This window comes from Bos mutus, chromosome 14 (assembly GCF_027580195.1).
Source record: "Bos mutus isolate GX-2022 chromosome 14, NWIPB_WYAK_1.1, whole genome shotgun sequence".
NCBI lineage: Eukaryota > Metazoa > Chordata > Mammalia > Artiodactyla > Bovidae > Bos > Bos mutus.
Genome location: NC_091630.1, coordinates 17146644 through 17160600, shown reverse-complemented (window position 1 = coordinate 17160600; position 13957 = coordinate 17146644). Strand labels below are relative to the sequence as shown.

The window sequence follows — 13957 nt, the reverse complement described above, 5'->3', positions numbered from 1 at the left end:
GCCAATGCAATAACCAGGTGGTTAAAAAATTGTTTCTACTTTAGGTTTCCATGGTGATTATGTAGTCACTCTGTAGTCTCCTAGGGAGTATGAAAAATAGACTTTAGAAGTTTCTATTTGATTCTAGTTCTCTCCATCTGGTAAATGATTTTTTTTAAGTTGAAAATAAACTAAGATTCTAGAAAAAAGAATCACAGAATATAATAACATCAAATGCTTTAAAAAGGGAGATTTCTGTAGTTCTTAACTCATTCATAATATATTGGAAAAACAAGATAAGAATAAAACAATTTATCAAATAAAAAGGACAAACAGTTGAAGTTGGCAGGAGTGTTATAGAAAGAAGGATTTTAAATGAGTATTGAAGAGATACCAAATAATACAGTAGTGCATATATATTACTCCTTTCATAAAATCCATTGTGGGGGGGGGGCAGCTATAATATTGTCATAACATCTTTAAATTACTGGGGATTCTACTTCCAGAAACAATGGCAGATTTAGTGCCCTGAATGACTTTTGCACTAAAAACAAATGAAAATCAATGTATTTATAAAATGTTACTATGCCACACATACCATGATTAAAACTCACATCTGTTAACATAAACACACACAAGTACACACTCTCCATAAAATCATTAATAAGCTTCTCCCAATAGTAAAGATTATTAAGGCCAGGGAATAGAAGAAGCCAGAAATTAAGAGATAAGCAAAACAAATAGCCTGAGGCATTTCTAAACAGGTAAAATTTGAACACTCTCCTGTTCACACTAAGGCAGATAAAGACAAAGCCTTAGACCAATTTGCAGTGTAGAACTTAACAGGACACAAGGCTTCCATGCAATTCACTATGATAACAACGTTAGGGTAGGTGAAGGTGAAGTCGCTCAGTCGTATCTGACTCTCTGTGATCCCGTGGACTGTAGCCTACCAGGCTTCTCCGTCCATGGGATTCTCCAGGCAAGAATACTGGAGTGGTTTACCATTTCCTTCTCCAGGGGATCTTCCTGACCCAGGGATTGAACCCGGGTCTCCCACATTGGAGGCAGACGCTTTAACCTCTGAGCCACCAGGGAAGCGTTAGGGTAAACCATAAATGAAACTGTCCCATTTTTCCCATTGATTTATGGTTTTAGGTATCAAGATATAGGTTAAATCTGAAGAAAAAGAGGCTCTCAGGGGACTACAGAAGATCATCGGTAATATTTTTGATCTTGATTTAGATGTAGGCAACATGAGTAGCTTTAGTATAAAATGTACCAAGCTGTGCTAAAAATTGCACAATTTTGTATATGATACAGTTAAATTCTAGCTCATTAAAATTAAATGAACAACTTTAACAGCGTATCAGACACAACTTTAAAAAAGTAATGAAATGAAGGATCAAAGAAATTACTGAGAATGCAGGTCATCAAGTCAAAGAGAAAAAACACAGAAGTATAAAGAAGATACAAGAATGATGCAGCCAAAAAAAGTGAAAAATTCTAAAATATATAAGAGAAAGAATAAGACACAGGTAATACGCAGGTCAGGAAGCAACAGATAGAACTGGACATGGAACAACAGACTGGTTCCAAATAGGAAAAGGAGTCCATCAAGCCTGTATATTGTCACCCTGCTTATTTAACTTATATGCAGAGTACATCATGAGAAACGCTGGGCTGGAAGAAGCACCAGCTGGAATCAGGATTGCTGGGAGAAATATCAAGAACCTCAGATATGCAGATGACACCACCCTTATGGCAGAAAGTGAAGAGGAACTCAAAAGCCTCTTGATGAAAGTGAAAGTGGACAGTGAAAAAGTTGGCTTAAAGCTCAACATTCAGAAAACGAAGACCATGGCATCTGGTTCCCATCACTTTATGGGAAATAGATGGGAGAACAGTGGAAACAGTGTCAGACTTTATTTTTCTGGGCTCCAAAATCACTGCAGATGGTGACTGCAGCCATGAAATTAAAAGACGCTTACTCCTTGGAAGGAAAGTTATGATCAACCTATATAGCATATTCAAAAGCAGAGACATTACTTTGCCAACAAAGGTCTGTCTAGTCAAGGCTATGGTTTTTCCAATGGTCATGTATGGACGTGAGAGTCGGACTGTGAAGAAAGCTGAGCGCCGAAGAATTGATGCTTTTGAACTGTGGTGTTGGAGAAGACTCTTGAGAGTCCCTTGGACTGCAAGGAGATCCAACCAGTCCATTCTAAAGGAGATCAGTCCTGGGTGTTCTTTGGAAGGACTGATTTTAAAGCTGAAACTCCAATACTTTGGCCACTTCATGCGAAGAGTTGACTCACTGGAAAAGACTCTGATGCTGGGAGGGATTGGGGGCAGGAGGAAAAGGGGATGAGAGAGGATGAGATGGCTGGATGGCATCACCGACTCGATGGACAAGAGTTTGGGTGACCTCCGGGAGTTGGTGATGGACAGGGAAGCCTGGCGTGCTGCAATTCATGGGGTCACAAAGAGTCGGACACAACTGAGTGACTGAACTGAACTAAACTGAATATCTGAATAGATCATGCCAGAAAACCTGGAGAAATCTTTATGGCTTTTATAGACACCAATATAAAAACTTTAAAACACAAAGATTTAAAAAATTTTTAAAGTTGCCAGAAGGAAGGACAAAATATCTTCAAGGAAACATAAATTGCAAGTGGATCTCTCAATAGGACAATGAAAAGCAAAAGAGTCAGCACAACAGTATCTTTAATTGGTGGTGGTTTAGTTGCTAAGTCGTGTTCAACTCTTGCAACCCCATGAACTGTAGCCCTCCAAGCTCCCCTGTCCATGGGATTCTCCCGGCAAGAATACTGGAGTGGGTTGCCATTTCCTTCTCCAGGAAATCTTTCTGACCCAGGAATCGAACACAGGTCTCCTGCATTGCAGGCAGATTCTTTACCAACTGAGCTACAAGGAAAGCCTCTGTATCTTTAATAGGCTGGACTAAAATAATAAGAAATTACATACCTAGCAATAAATCTGGATATATAAATTATATATCTAGTGAAATTAAAAAATATTCAAACAAAATTCACTTTGATAACCACGTATCATCACAAAAAGGCAAATGGAAAATGATCTGCCATAGGATAGAGGATTGAATTATAAGAAGGCATGTCTAGAAAGGCACTAGTTCAAGAGTCAGCAAACATGGCCCAAGACCGAATCTGACTATCAGATTTTATAAATAAAGCTTCACAGATACACAGTCATTGACTTATTGTCTATGGCTGTTTCTGCATGCCAAAAGAGGGTTCAGAAGTGGCAAAAAGACCAAGAAATGGATAAAATTGAAAACATTCACTATCTGACTCTTGATTCCCTGGTGGCTCAGACAGTAAAGAACCTGCCTGCAATGCAGAAAGCCCAGGTTCAATCCGTGGATGGGGAAAATGCCCCAGAGAATAGAATGGATATCCACTCCAGTATTCTTGCCTGGAGAATTCCATGAACAGAGGAGACTGGGTGGTTAGAGTCCATGGTTGCAGAGAGTTGCAGGGTTGCAGAGGGTGGGACACAACTGAGCGACTAACACTTTTCTGCACTAAGTAAGTGTTCCAAACCCTGTCCTGATTATATACTCACAATAAATACAAGCAATTATTCTTTAAATGATAGCCTATTAATCCAGATAGGATGAATGAATTCAAGTATTTTCAGACCTGTGTGTGTTCAGAAGCACAGTAAATAGCTTGTTTTAATGCATAATTTAATACACTAAATATGCAAGTTAAGATTTCTAGACCTAGAGTTGACTTTAATCAAAAAGTGCTAATTTCTAATATAAAAAAGAAAAAGAATAGTTAAGGGATAATTTCCAAAACAGCAGGGGATAAATGAATTACAATTAACATATATAACAGTATAAAGGAAACATTTTTATTTACATAATTAAATTCAAACATTAATTAAGATAATGAAAAGACTGGGAGGATGGGAGAGAATATTTGCAAGTTACATATTTATTAAGGGTCTGATATCAGAATATATAAAGAACTCTTATAACTCAACAATAAAGAGAAAAATAACTAAAAAGTAGGCAAAGAATTTGAATATAAGAAGAAAATACAAAACAAGATCTACAATGGCCAATAAGCACATGAAAAGATGCTCAACATCATCAGACATTAGGGAAATGAAAATCAAAACCATGAGATAACACTTCATAGCAACTGGTATGGCTGGAAACAAGACAGTAACAATACCATAATAATAAGTGGTGACACAGATACGGATAAATTAATGTTGTGCATCAACTGTACTTCAGTATAAAAAATTAGAACCTCCATTCTCTGATGTGGGATTGCAAAAGGGAACAGACATTTTGATAAATAGTCCATCAGTTTCAAAGATAAGGACAGAGTTACCAAATGACCCAACAATTCTACTATATGCATCTAAAAGAAATGATGCTGAAGCTGAGGCTCCAATACTTTGGCCACCTGATGCGAAGAACTGACTCACTGGAAAAGACCCTGATGCTGGGAAAGAATGAACACAGGAGGAGAAGGGGTGACAGAGAGAGACAGTTGGATGCCATCACGGACTCGCTGGACATGAGTTTGAGCAAGCTCCGGGAGCTGGTGATGGACAGGGAAGCATGGCATGCTGCAGTCCATGGGGATGCAAACAGTTGGACACAACTTAGCAACTGAATTGAATGGAATTGAATAGAAATTAAAACATACGTCCATGCAAAAAGTGTACAAGAATGATCATAGCAGCATTATTTATAATCACTAAAAAGTAGAAACAACACAAATGTCCATCAAATAATCAATGAATATATGTGGTATATTCATAAAATGAATTTTTATTCAGCTATAAAAAGGAATGAAGACATACATACTACAACATGAATCAACCTTGAAATTTATGGTAAGTGAAAGAAGCCAGTCAGAAGAGAACACAAGTTTTTTTATTCCAATCATGAAATGTCTAAAACAAGCAAATTCATAGAAAGACAGTTCCTAGGGGACTTGCGGGATGGGAGCAGAGGACTAAGTGCTAATGATGTACCAATTATTTTTACAGTGATAAAACTATGCTAATATTAGATGCTGATGTTGCATAAAAACTAAATACACTAAAAATCATCTAATTATATACTTTAAAAGGAGGAATTTTACAATATGTGAAATTTTAGCAATGAGTTTTAACAAAAATCAAGATACAAATCAATTTTAAAAAAATCATTCCAGAGTTTTTTTTTTTTTTAAGAGGAAGCACTCCCCAGCTCACTTTATGAAGCTAGCATATCCTTAATAGGACACATAACACCTATTGTGATAATAAGGAATTTCCTGTAACCAAAAATGAATAGCAAATAACAGCTATGCCCAATATGCTAGAGAAAGAATCAAGACAAAGAGCACTTCACAAGAACTCTTAAGTTCCTTCTAAGTACTAGAATTCTATGATTTTATGATAATAGTATTCATGTCATTAAGTACCAACTCTAATTTCTGGATAAAATCATGCTTACATAAACCTAACAAAATTAGATTTCAATGGAAATCACAACAGAGAAAGGGAGACAGAAATCAACATTAAGTCAAAGTAAAAAAAATTGAAGACTTCACTAACTTTTCAATAACAATATGTGTGGTAATCTGAACGATGTCCGGATTTAGACACTTACATCCTAATAATATGAACAAGGTGTTGACCTATTTAGCACTGTCAAAAATCTGAGGCTTGTTATTAAAATACAGATTCACACTACTGACTTTGTGACTCAAAACTTTTCCAGGTTCACATAGTTTGAAATGAATGCATCCAAGTTCAAAGGGTATGAACCTGCAACTGAAAACACTGCAACATCAGAAATCCAGTATTTATTAAAGAAAGAGCCTTGGTTCCAATCCTCACACAATTATCTACTTTATTTAAATAAATGAGTAATCTAGAAATATATCAAACTTGATATAAATGGTGTAAACAATAAACACATAGACAATTTCTGTGTTTATGATACATCTATTTGTAAGTCAAGTGGCTTAAGTTAAAATAAACCTACTTATAATTCTTACTTCAGCTTAATGCAAACATCTGAAAACAACTTCCTTCTCAAGTTAATTTTATTTGTGCTTAGCATTTCAGTGATTATACTATATACCATATAATCTTTGGCAGATAGTCTCTGTCTATATATATATGTATGTTGTTTTCATCTATATATAATAAAAGGTGTGGCTATCAATAAACAGCATCACTTAGTTCATTTACTTTATACATCTGTCTTTTCAGAACTACTTTGTAGATCACTTAGTTCATTTCCATTAAGTTCTTCCAATGAGAAGACTGATTTAGAGATGCACTGGCATAATTTAAAAAAAAAAACAGTAAAACTGAAAGTATCAGTATAAAATATAATAACCATACGAAGACTTTAAAATAAAAATGTACCTTCTTCAAGGATGGGTCGTGGGATGACAAACGGAATCTCCTGGAGAGGGTCCATATACTTGTGGCCAGCACTAACAATCTTTATTTGAGGCAAACAGAGGGCAAGCGTTCCTGGCATGCTCATCTGTCCATGGTACCAACTTCTTACTGTTCCAGGAATGTCACCAGATACAATTGTACTAGGAGAAGGCAAACTATCATTTGGGATAAACACACAACAAGACTGTACTTCAAGCTAGAAAAGAAAAACAGAATCAAAATATTTGGATCAGATTAAGTTTGAGAATAAACAAATCTCAATCACCTAATGTCTTTACCAGAATACACAGGCAAGCCCAAAAAAGAAAATGTCCCATACTTATGTCTTCATCAGTTGATTTTACTAAAGAATACGACAAACACTGGAAAAGGTATTGTTTCTTGCTATAAATTTGATCAAAAGAGCACAATGACATGAAATGAAAACATAGCTGCCTTTCCACAGTTCTTTCCAAGAAACATGATTGAGTTAGAAAATGTGCTGGCAAAAAAAGGTGAGAAAATCCTACTTTTTTTGCAGTTCATTACATTTTGTTAACACCAGCTAAGGGGTTAGAGCTGACTAGCATTTTGCTGCTCTTACTTTAAAAAATAAAAAAACCACAAACATCTATTTCTATGTGAATTTGTCCCTTTGTCTTTCATTTTACAGATAGAAATTTAAGAAAAAATACTTTAAATGCTCAGATTATATCTCTAGATAAACATTAAAGGAGAACACGTTAGTAACATAGTAATGAAGAAAATTCAGGAGACTTAAAAATCAGAGCGCTATTCCTTACTTTTATCATATGTTGATTTATTACCTAAATTGTGATTTCATGTGAAATTTTTATGCTTCCTTATCCCCAGTGTACTTACTTAGGTTTCCAGCCCCTAACAGAGTTAAAGTAAGACTAAGCAAGACCAAATAAAAAACTGAGTACATCATGAGTACTTAATTCAAAAGGTATGCTTAAGTTAAAGCCTATTAGTCTAAGTTGACTTTATTACAAGGTAACATTCTGTACCTGGCTAGTAAACTGCCCCAACGGTGTAGCATACTTGAATTATTTTTAATAAAATACAAAATATAACCTGCTAATTTTCTATAAAATAATTGGCATACAAAGCTATTACCTGAACGTATTATCTAATAAAAACTAAACTTTGTTTGCTTGATAAATGTTTGGATAGTCTAGCAACTTAAAATAACAAAGAGACCATATTTTACAAAAGATAACTAAGACTACAGTCATAGATGTACTCCTGGGGTTAATATATTTCTTAGTGAGAGCATGGTATGTAACAGGTCTGAATTCCTTGATATGATAAATAATTTGCCAGTCTTATAAGTGCACTTACTCATTTTCCCTTCAGTATTTCTGTGCATGGATAAACCAATGAATTCAGTGAAGAAAAATGTAAGTAAAAATTTACAAAAATAAGTACACCGGTTCATACAGTATGAAAATTTTTAGTTCTAGAATTTAATCTTGTAGATTACATGATTTTAAAATGTATATGTTAAGTAGTTCATCACTGACTTAAGATCACATTTCTAACTTCTGAAACCGAAGTGCATGTTGTCTCAAATATGTTACATTTTGTTTCAAACATGTAACATAATTCATTAGTGATGCTAAAGTGCACAAGTTAGAGTGTCACACTGACAGCATATTCTCCTACATTAACTATGGTTATAAGCTCAAATAATGACGGGTCAGTATTTAACATTTTATTGTAGATACTGATGCTATGTTGACAAATGCTTTCAACAATGTGAGGTAATTAGTTTAATATGTCACTGTATACAAATTTATACATAGATGTCTTGAGAAACAAATTTAAATTGTGCCAAAATTTCCATAATCACAATATATTCTAAGTTTCTACTAATTCAGATATAAATTATTTAATCAAATCAAAACAACCTGAGCAATGCATATAAAACCAACAGTATATTAATCTGATACACATAACAACATTAAAAAATAAGCTTTCTAAAAACTGATACATGTTGTGGGGATTCTTTTAATGATAAGAACTAAAACATATAATCCAAATTGCTCAAACTTGTTATAATGTTACATCTATTATATATACTAAAGCTAACACATAAATCTTTTTACACTTTTAAAATAACTGTTAAACTGTATGTCTAAAATTTTGGTTTTAATGTAAAATGTTGAGTGATTTATGTAAGTGAATATAAATCTGCAGCAGTAAATTTTGCATTAATGTAAGGATCTGACAATCCAAGGGAAAGAAAATGAAGTAATCTGCCAGTAAGAAGTCCTCAAACCGGGGGTCAGATCATGTTCATGGAAACCATCTGGTTGGGACCCTCTGAGCCACACCAAACACAAATGATCTTTTAAAAAAAATATCCTATTCATTAATGCATCACAGCTGCACTGAGTGTTACTTCATTTTTCCATGGCAACATCCTTTCTGTTTCAAGGATCTTATTTCAGTTTTGGTAGCAACATGTTCTTTCGCCAATATTGAACACATTCATGTGTTAAAGTGAAGGGATTATTACAAATTCTTGAAGTAGAACCACCTCTATTTTGATTCCTATTAGGTCAAGGGCTACATAGCTAAGTATCACATCCTGAGGATAAACCACTAAAGTAGAAATTATTTGGTATTATTTCAATAAGTGAAATGATTATCATGCAATTTTTCTGAAGGTCCAAGTTCTATTTTTTCCTGAAATTTCAAGTGCTGCTTAAAAAGATATATGACATTGTGTACTCCCTATCCTCTATAAGTACAGTTTGGTAACCTTTGATTTTTCTAATGTATGCACTCTACAACTGTGATCACAACTCAGTTAAAAAGAAGAAACTAAGACGGGCTTCATTTATGCATTAACATAATAAGCATTTTAATTAGCAAACTGTCCATCATATAGACTAACTTTATATAAATGCTTTACAATGTTATACCATATTTTCTGCTCTTTAAAACAATGCTCCTATTTCCCAAATGTTTTCCTTTCTTCAAAACTTAAAAATCTAGTGATAATTGTATTCAGAAAATTTATATAGAATAAAATGTTCTCTGAATGAATGTATTTACTCCTCAGGACACAGTTTCAAATAAAAAATAAGAATGAAGAAACAATGCAGTTTGTATTTTCATTCAGTTTTTCTTTCTTTTATTCATGCATTCTTTAACAGTCACCATTTACTGAGCTTGAAGTCATGACTATAGAGAAAGGACACAGTTCCAGCATTTAAAACTAGTAATAGCCTTACATAATTTTCACTAGAGCACACAATCTATACTGTCAGACACTGTGCCTATTCTGTTCAAGCTACAGTCTCAGTACACAGTACTGCACCTAGTATGAAAGAGGTACTAAGTAACTGTTAAAGAAGGGAACACAATTATTTTTATTAGCACTAGATAATGATGTTAATTAAAATAGTTGTTTAATACATGTTGTTCATCATTTCATTTCACAGAAACCTAGTAGAGTGATTAATAAAAATGACTTGTCAGCCAGATGGGTTCAACTCTAGCTGTGGAACCTTTGACAAGCTATTTAATCTTTTCATGACTTCAGCTTCCTCATCTGTATATGGGGGGAAAATCAGCTTTGAAATAAAGGTTAACATATTAACTGTCACCAAAATGTTTGCTAAATAAAGTCAATGAACATACACTAAGTATCTACTATATGCCAGATCTATATATTAATTCTCAAGGATTTGTAAAAGACGCTCACAATCCTTCTATTTTAAAATGCTATTGGCTTATGGTTTAGCTATTTATGCATATAGAGACTACCAAAATAAGTAGTATTATATTTGCACTATGAAACATAAATAAACTACTGCCCAAACCGTTTCCTATTCTATAAATTCACAATACATTATGAAACTATTTGGAATATCCTATTTATTTAGTACAAATTTAAATATACACAGTTCAGGACATTAGCTAAAAACCTTGAAAGTGCACCTTGGTTATCTTCTTTTCCACAGTGAAATGTTATAAATCTCCATACTTTTCTCATAAATACTTGTCAAGGGAAGACAAGAAAAAAATTCCTAGACTGTAATAAGGATTTCCTCTTTCTAACAAACTATCATGCAACTGATGTTACTTTCTCAATGTCTATAAATAAAACTATAGCCTTCTATGCAAAATTTTAAGCATTAAATGTAGTTGATTACTTTTAACATTAATGTGACTGACAACTGATATGTCTAATATCTACTCTTATTTAATCCTGCAAATAAGCCAGGAAGTTCACTGGACTTGAGAGCGTTAGGTGTATCATGTAACATGATTACTACATCTCTTCTTATACATATATAACTTTCTGGGAGGAAAAAAAATTCAATTGTTCTAGCTTATCTGACTTTCACACTCATACCAAAATCTCACAGAATGTGGGAAGCTGTCTCCTAAAAGGAATAAAACATTATTAGCAAAAGAAGGAGCTCAGGATCTTGCAAATGGAAAATAAACTGTCCATGACATTATGCTGTCCGTTGTCAGAAACTAGCCAAAACACCCAGGAAATGCCATAGGACAGCAACGCAATCTTCAATGTAAAAGTCAAGGAGACTGACTTTGGCAAACACAAGAGTAATGTTCTCCTTTATTAGTGAATCCTAGGCCAGAGTACTTCTATTTTGTCAACCGCATGCCATTGCCAATTATGTCGTTCTGGAACAAAAACGTAATAGACAGAAACTTTGCTGGTGAGTGAACAGAGGAAAACTACAAAAACAATGAGTTTATGCTAATCTATCTTGAAAAGGCCCTCCAATCCAAGTTCATTTTAAAAACTGTTCAAGACTACATTTAGTACTATAAAACAATCGAATTATTATAAAGTATGAAATTCTTTTTCCCATTGAAAAATAAATAGGTTATCATAAATACTGTTGATGTCTTAATGCAACATACATCTTTCTAAAATAATAAAGTACATGAACTTAGCAAATACCAACTTTGGCTCCAAAATCAACTTTCCAGAAACTCTGATTCCAAGCACATTTACTTGTTCAAACTTCCATTAAAAGAATAATCCTTTGATGACTTTAAGTTATGGTGTTTTGTTTAATCTGATGACAACTTCAGGGTTTTCTTTTTTATATTTGGCTCATAAAATGTCTTGGAGAGTGGACACAACTCTTTTAAAAACTCAGTTTTAGGGCCTAGATTTTGATCATTGAATCAGAATCTAGTTTTATTCTGAAGTTTTTCAGAATATACAAACAGTTGAAAATGTCTAAGTATATGGTATGTATAAGACAGGACTGGGACTAGGAGTGAGGTAAGAAAGGTGCCTTGATCATTTTCAAAATAATTTATACAAACGTAAATCATTTAGTACTCCTTTAATTAAATGTTAATTTATACACAAAAAGCTTAGTCAACAAGGAAGATCAGACTAAACTACACTTAAACATGGTTAAGAAGGTAAATGTTATATGTGTACTTAGCCAAAATTAAAAACGAAAGAAATATCTTTACTTGTAACTAATCCAGAATGACATACCAGATTAAGTTTATTGTTTGTAAAGCTAATGAAGGCACTGCATCATTACAAAACAAGCCAAAGAACTAAAAGAATCATATAAGAACATGAGAATCGTGCATACCTTAAATATTACTTAATTTAACCATTTCATATTGCAAATATGCCAAGTAAAGCCCATAGCAAACATTAAGAATCTGACACTGTTGACAATGGCTCCTTGAACTCTTTGACCTTTCCTCCAACATTTCTAATCTTTCGTTTAGGGTTTTCTTTAAGGAGACATTCTCTTCTACCGACTACTTTAGAAATGGTATTCACTTGGCCCATTGCTCTTTCAACTTAACATACTTTTTTGAATTCTCCTAGTTTTAACCATCTGTAGATGATTTCTAAAATTATATTTATATGGTGCATCTCTTCCTTAAACTCAATTATGAATATTCAGTGTAAGAGATAACTGGGTATCTCATACACATTTCAAATACACATGTAAAGTCAAACTCTCAATTTGCCACTAACCCTGAAAGGATGCTGCTCCTATCATATGATTGCATCACTATCTACCCAAACCAGAACCTGGAACACCAACTAGATTCCCTCCTTTTATTCTCCAAATGCATAAGTCACTGGTTCCTGGTGATTTTTACCTTAAGTCTCTCAGGGTTTGCTGTCTAACTTTTCTTATTGCCTAGTGTTTTGAAACCATTGTTCAATATAATTCGCCCATTTCTTTTTTGGTTGTTTGAAGCAGCAAAATAAATCCAGTTCCCGTATCTTCATCCCGGGAAGAGGAGTCTGTTTTCCAGAATATCTTACGTTGTGGAGCATGCATGTATCTACTTTCTGTCATTCAGATGCCCAGTCTTGGATGACGCTTTTCGACCCCATGGACTGCAGCACACCAGGCCTCCCTTTCCCTCACCATCTCCTGAAACTCACCCAAGTTCATGTCTGTGTATCTACTTAATGGCTTACAAATATTATAAAGATTTCTTACACTTGGAATTTTACCTGGAAGATCTTCTTAGAGCCATCAAATAATCAGGTAACCCTAATACTGTCTTTCTTAGCCCCCATTACAGTAACTTCTCAAAATGGGATCAAAAAAAGGATATACTAAACTAGTCCACTTTTCTATAGTATCTGAATCGCTAGAAATGAACTACTCTTTGTGAAACCATTGCTCCCCTGTCCATGGAATTCTCCAGGCAAGAATACTGGAGTGGGTTGCCATTCCCTTCTCCAGGGGATCTTCCCAACCCAGGGATGAACCCAGGTCTCCTGCATTGCAGGCAGACTCTTTACTCTTGGAGTCACCAGAGAAGCCACCAGTTTTCTAGTGGAATGGATAAGAGAGAATGAGGTTATTTTTAATACAATTACTTACATCATCATGAAATAATATTTAGGACCAAATTAAACTTCAAACAGCTATACATTTTTTATCACTATTATAATCTGGAGAATGCTATTATGTCATCTAATTCTAAAGATCAATAAATATTAATCTGAGATAGTATCCAAATTCATCACAAACCTGGCAGAGCCTGCCCTAGAAATCTTTTCAATAGATGACATTTACCCTGATAACTCCATTTCTCTTTTGGATGGCAAGAGTTTTATTAGGGAATCTATCTAAGAGACACTCCCCACAAGATGCTTCAATACAATGGATATTTGTCTTTTTCCTGCTAGACCAAGAGAACTACTATATTTCTTTTGTCTACTCAGGATCTACCATAATATATAATAAAATTGAGTGCTGAATATGATAATGAATGAAAGAATAATAAATGGAGGGAAACAGAACACTCCATAATGTATTACTAAGCAGCTAGATGTTTAAAAAATAAACAAACAAGTTTATACTGGGGTACTAAAATGTTAACATGCCTCTGAATGTTAAATAAATACTTATGTGCAACAGGAAATTTTTAGAAATACAATGTTTATCAGAAACTATGTATGTACTTTTTTTAACTATGTACTTTTTTTCTCAAAAAGTAAAGGAGGACATAT

At 34.1% G+C, this 13957-nt stretch overlaps 1 protein-coding gene across 9 annotated transcripts in view; it reads right to left on the bottom strand.

Annotated features, from left to right (window-relative positions):
- VPS13B (vacuolar protein sorting 13 homolog B) overlaps positions 1 to 13957 on the bottom strand; it is an 805186-nt gene that overhangs the window by 426751 nt on the left and 364478 nt on the right. For all 9 annotated transcript variants that reach the window (XM_070383034.1, XM_070383027.1, XM_070383026.1 and 6 more), the window contains exon 23: positions 6412 to 6646. In XM_070383034.1, coding sequence (XP_070239135.1) covers positions 6412 to 6646 — 235 coding nt within the window. The remainder of the gene's footprint in view (positions 1 to 6411; positions 6647 to 13957) is intronic.